Raw genomic sequence first — 12815 nt, forward strand, 5'->3', positions numbered from 1 at the left:
TAAAATTTCTTATGATGCATCATTAGAAATTAATATTTTGAGATCTCTGCTGGTACTGGGGCAGATTTTTGTATTTGTTAGAAAACAGAGAACATGATATTGGAAAACCTTATAGTCTAGGTCAGACATCAAATAACATAGTCCCAAGTAAATGCTATAAACAGTCCTGTCAGGGAAAGCTGTTCAGATTTTTACTGGAGTCATGTAAAACTTACTATTTTGTATCCTAGATGAGCAGTAAAATTTGTAAATAACATATGGGGAGGATGACCTAACTCACTTTATAGAGTTTTACACTGCTTATATTCTACTTCCAAAAGTAATACCAGTAAGCATAATTATCTGCAAATACAGTATTAATATTACTACCGGTTTCTTTGTATTTTCTTCTTCAATCTTGACATTGGCCTGAATGGCAAGTTCTTCAAGTTCTTGTTTTGCAAACTGTTCTTCCTCAGAATCTTCTTCAAATTCAGTTCCTATTTTCTTTTCAGTTTTGAGCATTAGTTTTTCTTGAAGAAATTCTTCAAACTGAATGTGAAAAATGCCCAATTTTTCTGCTAAGTATCTTCCACAGACAGTTTTACCAGAGCCATGTGGGCCCAGAAGACATATTCTTATTGGAGGAGGCTGCCACAGGAGAGAGGTAGAGTAGGAGGAGAGTGAAGAAAAGGAATTTTGAGTAATTTAGAAAACATTAGGCCTATTGATTGCCCTCTCTAAGACTGAATTATCACTTCACAACACCAGCAGCATCAGAAGCCACAACCATCCACATATTTCAATGGTCTGCCTGGGTACCACATAAAAATTGAAGTTCATGGGAATGGACTTCGGAAGAGTTTAAATCATGATCTATATGTTACATATGTTCTATTTAAGAAAGTACTCATGTCAGGGGCACCCAGCTGGCTGAGTTGGTAGAGCATGTGACCCTAGATCTTGGGGCTGTGAGTTCAAGCCCCACTGTGGGGGTGGAGCTTAATTAACTAAAAAAAGAAGAAGAAAGAAGGCATTGGTGTTCTCAAAAGTATAAGTGACAATCTATTGTGATTTGTATATTTTGATCTTGTAATCCCATGCTAGGGAATTATACTAATAAAATAATTTAAGAGAAAAAAAGAATGACAGGCCCAAAGATTTCCTAATTACTATCCACAATGTGGATATCCAAAATGTGGAATTACTATCCACAATTCATATCCACAATGACAAATCACACTATGAAAAATACTGTGAAAAATGTCTAACAATTAGATGTTAAAATGGTATGTTAAATAATTAAGCATTATGAGATCTATGTAGAAATATGTAAACTTTCATTGATATAATGTTAAGTAAAAAAACAGATAATAAAATAGTATATACACTAGAAAGAAAATACATCCATGTAGAATACTTTACTTAGAAAGTAAAATTAAAAATGAAAGCTCGGGTCTAAACCTGGTGCGATTATGTGTGTGCTTTATTTTTTAAATGGATAAAATATTACCACAGTGTGCTCTTTTATTATTGGTGATAAACAAATAAGAATAAAAAGTGTTACCACAAATTTAGGAAAACATGGATTGCTTCAGAGCCATATAACAGGACTCTTTTTCAATCCAATGAACCAGTTCAGCCCTTGCTCCTGAGAGTCAACCAAGTCAGGCACAGACGTGCCCCTATGATCATGCCTCTGAGTGTGAACTTGAGTAACCACACTTCTACAAATGTCAGCCCACTGAAAGTCCACCAATCCTTGAATCCCACTCATCCCCTGTCTTAAGATCAGCAGACTGCTCTGAAGTCTCTACACGGACTAACCAGCACAGCTAGCCCTTAACATATAAGCAATAAATTCAGCTGTGTCTTTTTACTTCCGCTAAAAAGACAGTCCGTGTTGGTTTGACACAAGGCATTACTATAAAAATCAAAATAGATAACTATTTTATGCATATTCCAAAAAGTTCTTCTTGGAACTTAGATAGTTTCACCATATTGTTAATATCAGATCGGGGACTTCACTATTAAGTAAAATGATGAAGGTTGGCAGGAAGTCCTTGAACAAGTACTCAGGAGTGATTATTGGGATAGGAGTATTGTTTTCACCTTTAATGGCTCATTATGAGCCACGTACTTCTCAGGATGCTCCAGAAACTTTTCTCTAGCCTCAGGACTTGAAAAGTAGTAGATCTTTTCTCGATATTTAGCTGCTTCTTCTATGCTGCCTGGCTGTAGGATGAAGTTTTCTTTGAGAACCACTGGACAAAAGTGCTTGCTATCTCCCAAGTGCCTTCTCTTCTCTTTAATTCTTTCTTCATTCTACAAATATTATTCAGTTTGGAGAACAGTATTATAAATATTTTGATGCAAGACTGAAATGTAATTAAAAAAATAATGCATCTTGAATAATACTTAACCCATAATAAGATGCCTTTAAAACAATCCACAATTTTATGTGTATCCTTCCAGACCCCTTTTTCAAAGTACATCTTACTGATATACATATAAAACGAGACATATATTTAGACACAAATACAGTATTTAAAAAATACCAGTGGAGGGGCGCCTGGGTGGCGCAGTCGGTTAAGCGGCCGACTTCAGCCAGGTCACGATCTTGCGGTCCGTGAGTTCGAGCCCCGCGTCAGGCTCTGGGCTGATGGCTCGGAGCCTGGAGCCTGTTTCCGATTCTGTGTCTCCCTCTCTCTCTGCCCCTCCCCCATTCATGCTCTGTCTCTCTCTGTCCCAAAAATAAATAAAAAAAACGTTGAAAAAAAAAATTTTTAAAAATACCAGTGGAATAATACTTTACATGACTATTCTACAACAGACCTCTTTTATTCTCCAAAACAAGATATAATGAACAACTTTCTGTAAAGGATCAAACATGAGACTAATCTATACGTTTCTTGCACCATTCTTGTTCAATTTTTGTATGAGAGGTATGTAAACTTCAAATGAGCTGGGAGGTATTGCTATTTTTCTGTGATGTGGAAGATTTTAAACAACACAGGAATTATCTGATCAACAAAGGTATATTAGAAATAATTTGTAACTCTCCTCTATTATTTTTGTTTCTTCAGCTTTCATCATTCTTCTCAAGCAAATTTTAGTAATTCATATTTTGAAAATCTTTTTAATCTTGATGTTAAAATTTATTAGTATAAAGTTCCTGTAATTTAAAACAATCTTGTTTTAAAATCTTGATTATATACCTATTTTTGTTTCAAATGTTATTTGCTTCTTTTTACCTAGACTTCTCAGAAGTTTGTCTATCTTATTACTTTTCCCAGTGAACCAAGTTTTCTTTTTTCTTTTTTTTTTCTTTGAGAGAGAGAGAGAGAGAGCATGCACAAGCAGGGGAGGGACAGAGGGAGAGGGACGGAGAATCCCAAGCAGGCTCCATGCAGGCATGGAGGGGCTCAATCTCATGACGGCAAGATCATGACCCCCAGGTGCAATCAAGAGTCGAATGCTTAATTGACTGAGCCATCCAATGTCCGCAACTTTTCATTTTTTTGAAATTAGGTCTAATGTTTTTCTCTTCTTTTTCTATTTTGTTAATTTTTGACTTTACTCTCCTTTCTTTTGTTGTGCTTTTTCTTCCAGATTCTTGAGTTGAATGTTTAACTTTTTCCTGCTAATAAATCCACTTAAATTAGGGTTGCCAGACTTAAAAAATAAGAATGTGGTTCCCATTTTTATTTGAATTGCAGATAACAAATAATCTTTTAGTATAAGTATGTACCATACATAAAAATGATTCTTTTATTTGCAATTCAAATATAACTGGGTATCATGTGGGTTTTTTTCCTGGTAACTCTAATTTCTACTTCTTCCATACTGCAAAGCATTTATATGTAATCTTTTTTTTTTTTGAAGGGCTAAGGGCTAGAAAAAAGAATATATACATTTTTTATTTTGAAGCTGAAATGTATAATCTCTCAAAATTAAGGATTTTGATAAATCTGAGATAAGGTCACGTGACATTTAAAATTGTGTTGAGTTCTTCAATGTTTGTTCTCATTTATATGATTTTTATAACGTATTCAATTATAAGATGCAATTTTATTTAAAAGCATTGTTGAATTTGCAGTAAAAATATATGCTCTCAAATGATACTGAAAGTATAAGTTCTGACCTATGTGTATGTCAATATAATTTTGTTTCATGAGAATTTTATTTTACTTTTATTGTTTTTACTTAAAGCATTTTTAAGAATTTTATTAATTTATGTATGTATGTATGTATGTATGTATGCATGTATTTATTTATTTAAATTCCAGTATAATTTAAATACAGTGTTATGTTAGTTTGAGGTATATAATATAGTGATTCAACAACTCTGTATGTTTCTCAGTGCTCATCAAGTTGAGTGTACTCTTAATCTCCTTAAGTTATTTCACCCATCTCCCCACCCACCTTCCCTCTGACAACTACTAGTTAGTTCTCTGTATTTAAGAGTATGTTTTTTGTGTCTTTTTTCCTTTGTTTGCTTTGTTTCTTAAGTTCCACATATGAGTGAAATCATGTAATATTTGTCTTTCTCTGACTTCTTCCACTTAGCATTATATCCTCTAGATCCCCCCATGTTGTTGCAAATGGCAAGATTTCATTCTTTTTTATGGCTGAATAATATTCCTGTGTGTATGTGTGTGTGTGTGTGTGTGTGTGTGTATGTACCACTTCTTTACCCATTCATCCATCAATGGACACTGGCGAGTTTTTACTTCCCTGAATCTACAGGGCTCCTGCTGTTCCCCTTCCTGCTCCCTAATTCTCCTTTTAAAATCTCTACCTACCTCTGTCCAAATCAGAGTTCAGTTCACACTGGACTTTTTTCCGTATTGATTAAAACCTGTCCTTACCACTTCAGTGCCCAGTTTTGCTTATCTTTGACAGTGTAAATAAAGTATCTTGTTGTGTTATTTTAATGCATTTCTCCTTCAATTCTACTTTTACTGATATCCAGAATGCTTCTCTTTTTTTGTTAGCATTTGTTTTTCATATCTCAATCCATTTGAGTAATTTAAAAAAAAAATTTTTTTTTAGTTAATTGTAAATGGCTTACATTCGTTGACTCCAGTTTTTCCTAATAATGGGTGGGTCCAGAATTATCCCTAAATAAATTTTAGAAACAGAATGTGAGGTATGTGTGTAGAGGCAATGTGTGGAGTGTCTTGGAACAAGGGATTCTGGGAAAATGGTGATATGAAGACATTCCCTTCCTTTCTCTTAAACTTAACTGCTGGGGCAGGCAACTGGTATCCATAAACATTCTAGGGGAGGGAACTGTATGGCATTATTTGCCACTATGGGCTGGATGAGTGTATGGAGACAAACATCAGAGAGACAGAGTATTAAGATGTCAAGTCCTAAGAGGAATTTTGTTTTCCTGAATTTCTGGATTTCCTGGGGAATGTTAGCATCAGCAACGACCAGGGAAGTGCTTGTGGTTTCTCTGGTCCACAGAAGACCAAGAAGGAGTTGTATGGGTGGGAAGAGTCCTCCCCAAACCTGAATCTGAGCAAGTATGAGGAATCTGGGTAACGTGGGCTTGTCATAGGCACACATAGCAGTCAACATATGCCCTATCTGCCTCTATACTCCTGACCTATGGGGAGAGAAGTCACTTTGCCTTTTATAATTTTTGAGAATGTTGTCACCTAAAGCACTCCAGCAACAGTTCTGAACCCTACTGAATACAAAAAGAAAAAGAAGAAAGAAAACCACCACCCATCTAAGGGAGCCTAGTTAACTGAAAGTTCAGTCAGATCAAATAGACCACAAAACTTTGCAACACAGATGGAAAGAACCCAATCTCTGAGGAGAAAATTGATGAGGACATTAATAGAAATGCAAATAAACAGTAGAAAGAGTTCACGGGCACCAACAAAATACATAAATGAGCCTAAGAGGAGAGTGACCACTTGTGGTAGAAAAATGGCCCCCAAAGGTCCCCAGAACCTGTGAGAACCTCATATGTGATTAAGGATGTTGAGATGGGAAGATTATCCAAGTGGGCCCAATGTAATTACAAAGTTCCTTATAAGAGAGAGGCAAGAAGGTCAAAGCAGAAGAGGAGATAACATGATGGAAAGCAGAGGCTGAAATAATGTGCTTTGAGGATGGAAGAAGAAGCCATAAACCAAAGAATGCAGGTGGCATCCAGAAGCTGGAAAAGACAGGAAAAGTTTTCTCCTCTATCAGAAGGAACATAGCTAATACCGATTTTAGCCCTGTAAGATTCATTTCAGAGAACTAACCTTGAGAACTGTATGATAATTTTGTTATTTTAAGCCACTAACTTTGTGGTAGTTAGTTATAACAGCAGTAGGACCCCAGTGAATGTCTTAAATGAGAAGAATGAATGGAAGACATATCTACAAATATATGAACAAAAAAGCAAAGAGTTGGAGAATTTGAGGGAAAAGATACAGATATTTGGAGGATAGATCCAAGAGACCTAATTAGTATTAGGTATTATGGAAGAAAAAAAAGGAAGAGATGGAAAAGAGGCAATAATTAATTTCCCACAGATACAGAAAGACATAATACACAGATTTAAATGCACCCGAAGTATAGGCAAGATTGATAAGAAAAAGACACTTGGGCCTATCTTGGTGTGATTCCTGAACTCTGGTGTAGCAGTAGAACTATTGTTTCTTTTTGTACTTTCTGTTTGGTAAAAGGGAAATATCTTTGTTGTTGATTTTTCCTAATGTGAAAATTATATATTTCTAGTGTTAAAAAATCAGATAATATATTTAAAAAATAAAAATTGCTTGTAAGTTCATCATTGAGATATAACCACCATTAATACTTTTAACAGCTTGACTGAGGTATAACTAACATTAAAACACTGCACATATTTGCAGCGTTTGCAGTATAAAATTTGATAAATTTTCACACAAGTATTCATTTGTGAAACTATCACCACAACCAGGATAATGGATATATTCATGAATACCAAAAGTTTGCTCACACTTCTTTGTAAAATCTCTCCCTCCTGCTCCTATTTGCCTCCCACCTGCCCCATTCCCAGGCAACCACTGCTCTGTTTTCTAGTACTATAATTAGTTTTCTAAATTTTTATGTAAATGGAATCATACAGGGTGTATTCTTTTTTTGTTGGGCTTCTTTCTCTTAACATAATTATTTTTAGTTTCAGCCAGGTTATTGCATGTCAGTTAGAAGGGTGGAAATTTCAGTTCTACCGCCCACCTTCCAGGTGGGGTGGGGGAGAGGGGATGGAGGTTGAATCAGCCAATGGCCAAAGACTTAGCCAATCATGACTATATGATGAAGCCTCCATAAAAATCCATGAGGACAGCTTTCTGGTCTTTTCTTTTAGAAGAGCTTCCGTGTCCTACCAAGCAGTGCCCCAAGCTCCACAAGGACAGAAAGAAGGTTCTTTGTGGGGCGCCTGGGTGGCGCAGTCGGTTAAGCGTCCGACTTCAGCCAGGTCACGATCTCGCGGTCCGTGAGTTCGAGCCCCGCGTCAGGCTCTGGGCTGATGGCTCAGAGCCTGGAGCCTGTTTCCGATTCTGTGTCTCCCTCTCTCTCTGCCCCTCCCCCGTTCATGCTCTGTCTCTCTCTGTCCCAAAAATAAATAAAAACGTTGAGAAAAAAGAAGGTTCTTTGTTCAGGACCTTGTCCTATGTATTGCTTCATCTGGCTGTTGATTAGTATTCTTTATCTCATCCTTTAGTAAACTGATAAATGTAGGTAAGTGGTTTCCTGAGTTCTGTATGCTGCTTTAGCAAAGTAATTGAACCTAAGGAGGTTATTGGAACCCCTAATCTGTAGCCAGTCAGTCAGAAGCATGGGAAATAACCTGGGGCTGTGACTGGCATCTAGGTTGGGAGGGGGGAGCAGTCCTTTAGGACTGAACCCTTAACCTCTGGAATCTCCAAGTAGACAGTATCAGAATTGAAGTGAATTCTCAGACCCTGCTGGTGTCTGAGAACTGCTAGGTGTTGTGTTGGGGAGGACCTCCTCTCATGTTGGAACTGGGTCTAGGAGCCTCAAAAGAATTGATAAAACCTATGGGGCTCCTGGGTGGCTCAGTGGGTTGAGTGCCCAACTTCGGCTCAGGTCATGATCTCGCAGTTCGTGAGTTCGAGCCCCGCATCCGACTCTGTGCTGACAGCTGAGAGTCTGGAACCTGCTTTGGATTCTGTGTCTCCCTCTCTCTCTGCCCCTTCCCTGCTCATGCTCTGTCTCTCAAACATGAATAAATGTTAAAAAAAAAAATTAAAAAAGAAAGAATTGATAAAACCTAAAATTAAAAGAATCACTTCTTATTTTATTATTGATAGATACCTGAATTGTGTGGCTATCAAATGAGAATGTTTATCAAAATTCTCTTGCTAAGGGAATAGTTTAATGCCTGAAAATGACTTGTTCCGCTTGAGAATACTGCTACTTATTATCATACTAGCAGCCTCCCAAAGAGGCCATTGCTATCTGTTTTTTACATAAAACACCCACTTCTGTTAAATATTTCTGTCTCTAATACCTATAAATGTTTTCGTGGAAAAAATTTTTTAAAGATTTCCCTTTTCTTTTTTCATGGGTGTAAAATATTGTCTAACTAGCCCTGGCATTTCAGGGGTCAAGCAAAGGTGGGTAGAGGCAAAGTGTGTTGAAAATGCTTATTTATAACATTGAGGATGCCTGCTTGTTTTCTTGGGGTCCAAAAGTGCTAGTTACCACTCTGGATATGTGCACTTTCAATGATGTGACCAATGTGAATGAGAGGTAATAAAGGAGTCATATACCTCTTCCTCTTCTTCCTCTTCCTCTTCTAGCTCCTCCTCAACTTCAGCGTCGGCCTGATAGTCTTCTGTTTCTTCATCATAATCTTCCATAGTTAACTCCCATCCTGCATACTGGAAGGGTTCTGTAAAAAAAAAAAAAAAAAAAAAAAAAAGAAGTAACTTTTGGGAAGATATTTTTAGAATAAAAGGATATTAGCATAAAAAAGTAGTCAAAGATTAGGAAATTTGATTATAATGACTGATCTTAGTTTAAATGTGTATGCAAACAGGTCTTCACAAATTCTTTAAGTGACAACCGGCCAATTTGGCCAGTGCTTTGTGCCCCGGAACTGTTATGATTGGCAGGTGCCTGCAAGATGAGGTTGCTAAATATTTTAAATATCAACCTTGAATATGCTGAATGTTTTACTTCCTAAACCATCAAGAAAGACTTTAAACTTTCACGGTGCTTTTAATAATATTACCTGCTCTTGACAATAAATGTTATGATTGTGGCTCTTACTTTCCATAATCTCAACTACTTTTTGAAGTAGTTCCTCTGGTGTTTTGTCAGCAATCTCCAAGTTTAAAATTTGAACGAAAGACTCATGGATTGCTGGTTCCAGCTGTTTCCAGCCAAAGTTGAAATTTTTAACCTTCTCTTTAATTGGCTCCATTTCAGGAACATCAGGATAAGCATCTTCTGGAAACTCAGGGAGTACAACTTTTGAGTAAAGGTTAAAGGAAAGAAAAAAGAATCTTCAAATATTATATCTTTAGACATATTGCAAAAATAATTTATACTTTATAGTATTTTAAAAACATTTGAAAGAAATAAACTTAGTTTTCTAATTAATAATATTACACTCACAAATCATATTTTAATTATGCTTTGTTTTTTATAATGGCTTAGATGAATTATTATTAATAAAATCAAAATTATTTGGATAATTATTAATAATTTCATATAGCAACTTTAACTGTTAATGTATAAAATAAAATTTGATGAAAAACAGTACTATAAGTTGGCTACATATATTTTTAATGTAATAAGCTAAATTAATACATATCAACTGGTATACAACATAGAAAAAAATAAGTAGGAAATTGGTACTATGCCTAAAATAAGGGACTACGCCCTTTGTAAAAGAATTTGAAAAGTACTTTCACACAGTAAGTACTTTTATAATCTAACCTGTTTCCGACAATTCTTTAATTTCCAGGGCCTCTTTGGATCCTTTTGAAATGTCTGTTCCAACTGTAGTATCCTCCCCAGGCTCAGATACTTAAAAAATAAAGTTAATAGTTAGTGTTTGAATTTTAAAACACTATTCCTTTATGAAATTTTTGGCACAAAGAAAATTTCAAAACACAGTTTAATTGTGTATACTATGTCTAAGTGAAAATACAGTTCCTGTTAGGTAAAGTATGGGTTAAAATATTTAATAATATAGAGTGAAAAATGAAGAATATTTAAAAATATATAAAAGGACACTGACCAAAATAATTTACACATGGCACATATAATTCTGAGTGATAACTGTTGTTAAATATTATTCAGACTTCTGTTCACATGGCATCAGACTAGGAGTTCCTGATATTTCTTTTAATTTCTTTTTTTTTTTAACATTTATTTATTTTTGAGACAGAGAGAGACAGAGCATGAATGGGGGAGGGTCAGAGAGAGGGAGACACAGAGTCTGAAACAGGCTCCAGGCTCTGAGCTGTCAGCATAGAGCCCGACGCGGGGCTCGAACTCACGGACCGCGAAATCATGACCTGAGCCGAAGTCGGACGCTTAACCAACTGAGCCACCCAGGTGCCCCTCTTTTAATTTCTTAATCCACCCATGAAAATACACCAAAAAATCATAAAGTGACAATGAAAGACAATGATATATCAAAGTCCCAGCTGTGCGTGTATTGAAGATATAGATAGAACACTATTTTCCTGTATGTTATAAGACGTGCATCACATACAGATGCAGCAGAGATGGTTCAAGGAAGGAAGAACTAGTTGTCTATCTTCTCACTTTATAGTCTCTCCTAGTTCTGAAACAGAAATTTTGTGTAGACCAAATATATAACATATTTATGTAATATTCTCTATATAGCTCCATTCTGTAACACTGGAAACTGTTTTCCAAGCTAAAGTAACAGTTGGGTCCTCTTTCTACAGAATTCTATAATTAATACCCAAGGGAGGGGCCCCTGGGTGGCCCAGTGGGTTAAGCATCCGACTTGGGCTCAGGTCATGATCTCATGGTTTGTGGGTTTGAGCCCCGCGTCGGGCTCTGTGCTGACAGTTCAGAGCCTGGAGTCTGCTTCAGATTCTGTGTCTCCCTGTCTCTCTCTGCCCCTTCTCCCATTCATGTTCTGTCTCTGTCTCTCAAAAATAAATAAACGTTTAAAAAAATAGTCAAGGGAGTAGGATATAGAAGAGGACAAACCTAGGGCTGGTCTGGTGGTGATATGTTTAATTTTAATGTGCTCACTTATCTAAAGAAAAGCATTATAAATCATGACGAAGATAAGAAGAACACCAAGAATATACAGGGACTTCTAAACTGTCTTAGCTTCTCTGGCTAATTACGGAATGAAATAGTCAGAGATGACGAAGATCCAGCGCAGTATAGGAGAGACAGATAAGATGAATATTTACTAAATATCACCACTTGAACTAGGCCAATGCACATTAACTTTACCTTCAGGTCTATATCTGAGAGTACCAGGCAAAACATTAAAGCAAAATGTGTGTGTGTGTGTGTGTGTGTGTGTGTGCATGCACAAGCATGTGTGTGGATTGGGGGATGATTCTTATAAATATTCCACCTATTCTTCCTGTTGGTTTCCCTACTCTACCTGCTAGAGCTCAATATAATCTGCTCCATTCAAGGACAAGTCAACAACAACAACATAATGACAAGGCCCTTGAAAAGATGTTATAGTGAAGGGAAAGAGTTATTAAACCAAAGATTTAGATGAAGAATTTGCTTTTGAAAAGGACTTCTTTTATGAAGCAGAGTAAATTTTAGAAAATACATGCTCGGTATACTCAAAAAGCACAGGAAGACAACATAGCTTATGAAATAAGAATCGTGAAGCAAAAAAGAGAGACCAACCTAAGATAAAGGCAGGAATGCAAGAAAGCTAGTTCCAATAAGAAAGCAATGCAAGGAAATGTAAAATGCAATAGCAGATTCAAATATGCATCAGGATAGAGGCAATAAGAAGCAGAAAATAAATCTCAGGTGGAGAACAACAACCTTCCAAAGAATACAGAGAAAAAGAAAAAAGACATCAAAACTATCAGGGAAAAGATTAATGTGGTTGAGAAACAGAAACTAACCAAAAATAATAAAAAGTAATCCTGAAAAGGGAATCTGAAGCAATAAATGAAGGTATAATTGAAGAAAACCATTTTAAGCTAGACAAAGACTAGTATGAAGATAAAAAGAGCTCACTGAATTCTAGGAAAAATCGCTCACATACTAGCAAAGTTAAAAAACATAATGGTATTGAAGAATATCTTCTGAGCATCTCTGCAGAAAAGAAAAAAGAACATGGGGGTGGCTGGGTGGCTCAGTAGGTTAAGCTTCCGACTTTGGCTCAGGTCATGATCTCATGGTTTGTGGGTTCAAGCCCCGCGTCAGGCTCTGTGCTGACAGCTCAGAGCCTGGAGCCTGCTTTGGATTCTGTGTCTCCCTGCCCCTCCCCCCATTTGCACTCTGTCTCTCTGTCTCTCTCTGTCTCTCTCTCTTTCTCAAAAATAAATAAACATTAAGAAAAAAAAAAAAAGAAATGTCCCAGAGAAAACCTTTCTCTTAGGCTTGAGTCCAATCAAGTCACAGGTCAAAACAAAACAAAATACCATGCTTAGGAAAACTGAAAGGAAATATATCAGAATATTAAATATCTGTTGCTTCTTGCTGGCAGGACTATGGTGATTTTCTCCCATATTTCTATTTGTATGTTTCCTATAATTATCATATCACGTCAAACTTGACTGGATATCTGAGTGATTTTTAAATACACAATTTAATGTCAATTATATCAGAACCATGATCACTGT

The 12815-nt window shown here is 36.3% G+C and overlaps 1 protein-coding gene across 4 annotated transcripts in view; it reads right to left on the reverse strand.

Annotated features, from left to right (window-relative positions):
• Positions 1-12815, reverse strand: part of AK9 (adenylate kinase 9) — a 131738-nt gene that overhangs the window by 45128 nt on the left and 73795 nt on the right. For all 4 annotated transcript variants that reach the window (XR_003968925.1, XM_030316128.1, XM_030316126.1 and 1 more), the window contains 5 exons: positions 9940-10029; positions 9268-9468; positions 8766-8887; positions 2092-2304; positions 370-630 (listed from right to left, as the gene is read on the reverse strand). Coding sequence is in view for 3 of the 4 variants with exons in the window: in XM_030316128.1 (XP_030171988.1) it covers positions 370-630; positions 2092-2304; positions 8766-8887; positions 9268-9468; positions 9940-10029 (887 nt within the window). In the remaining variant the exon portion in view is untranslated. The remainder of the gene's footprint in view (positions 1-369; positions 631-2091; positions 2305-8765; positions 8888-9267; positions 9469-9939; positions 10030-12815) is intronic.

This window comes from Lynx canadensis, chromosome B2 (genome assembly GCF_007474595.2).
Source record: "Lynx canadensis isolate LIC74 chromosome B2, mLynCan4.pri.v2, whole genome shotgun sequence".
NCBI lineage: Eukaryota > Metazoa > Chordata > Mammalia > Carnivora > Felidae > Lynx > Lynx canadensis.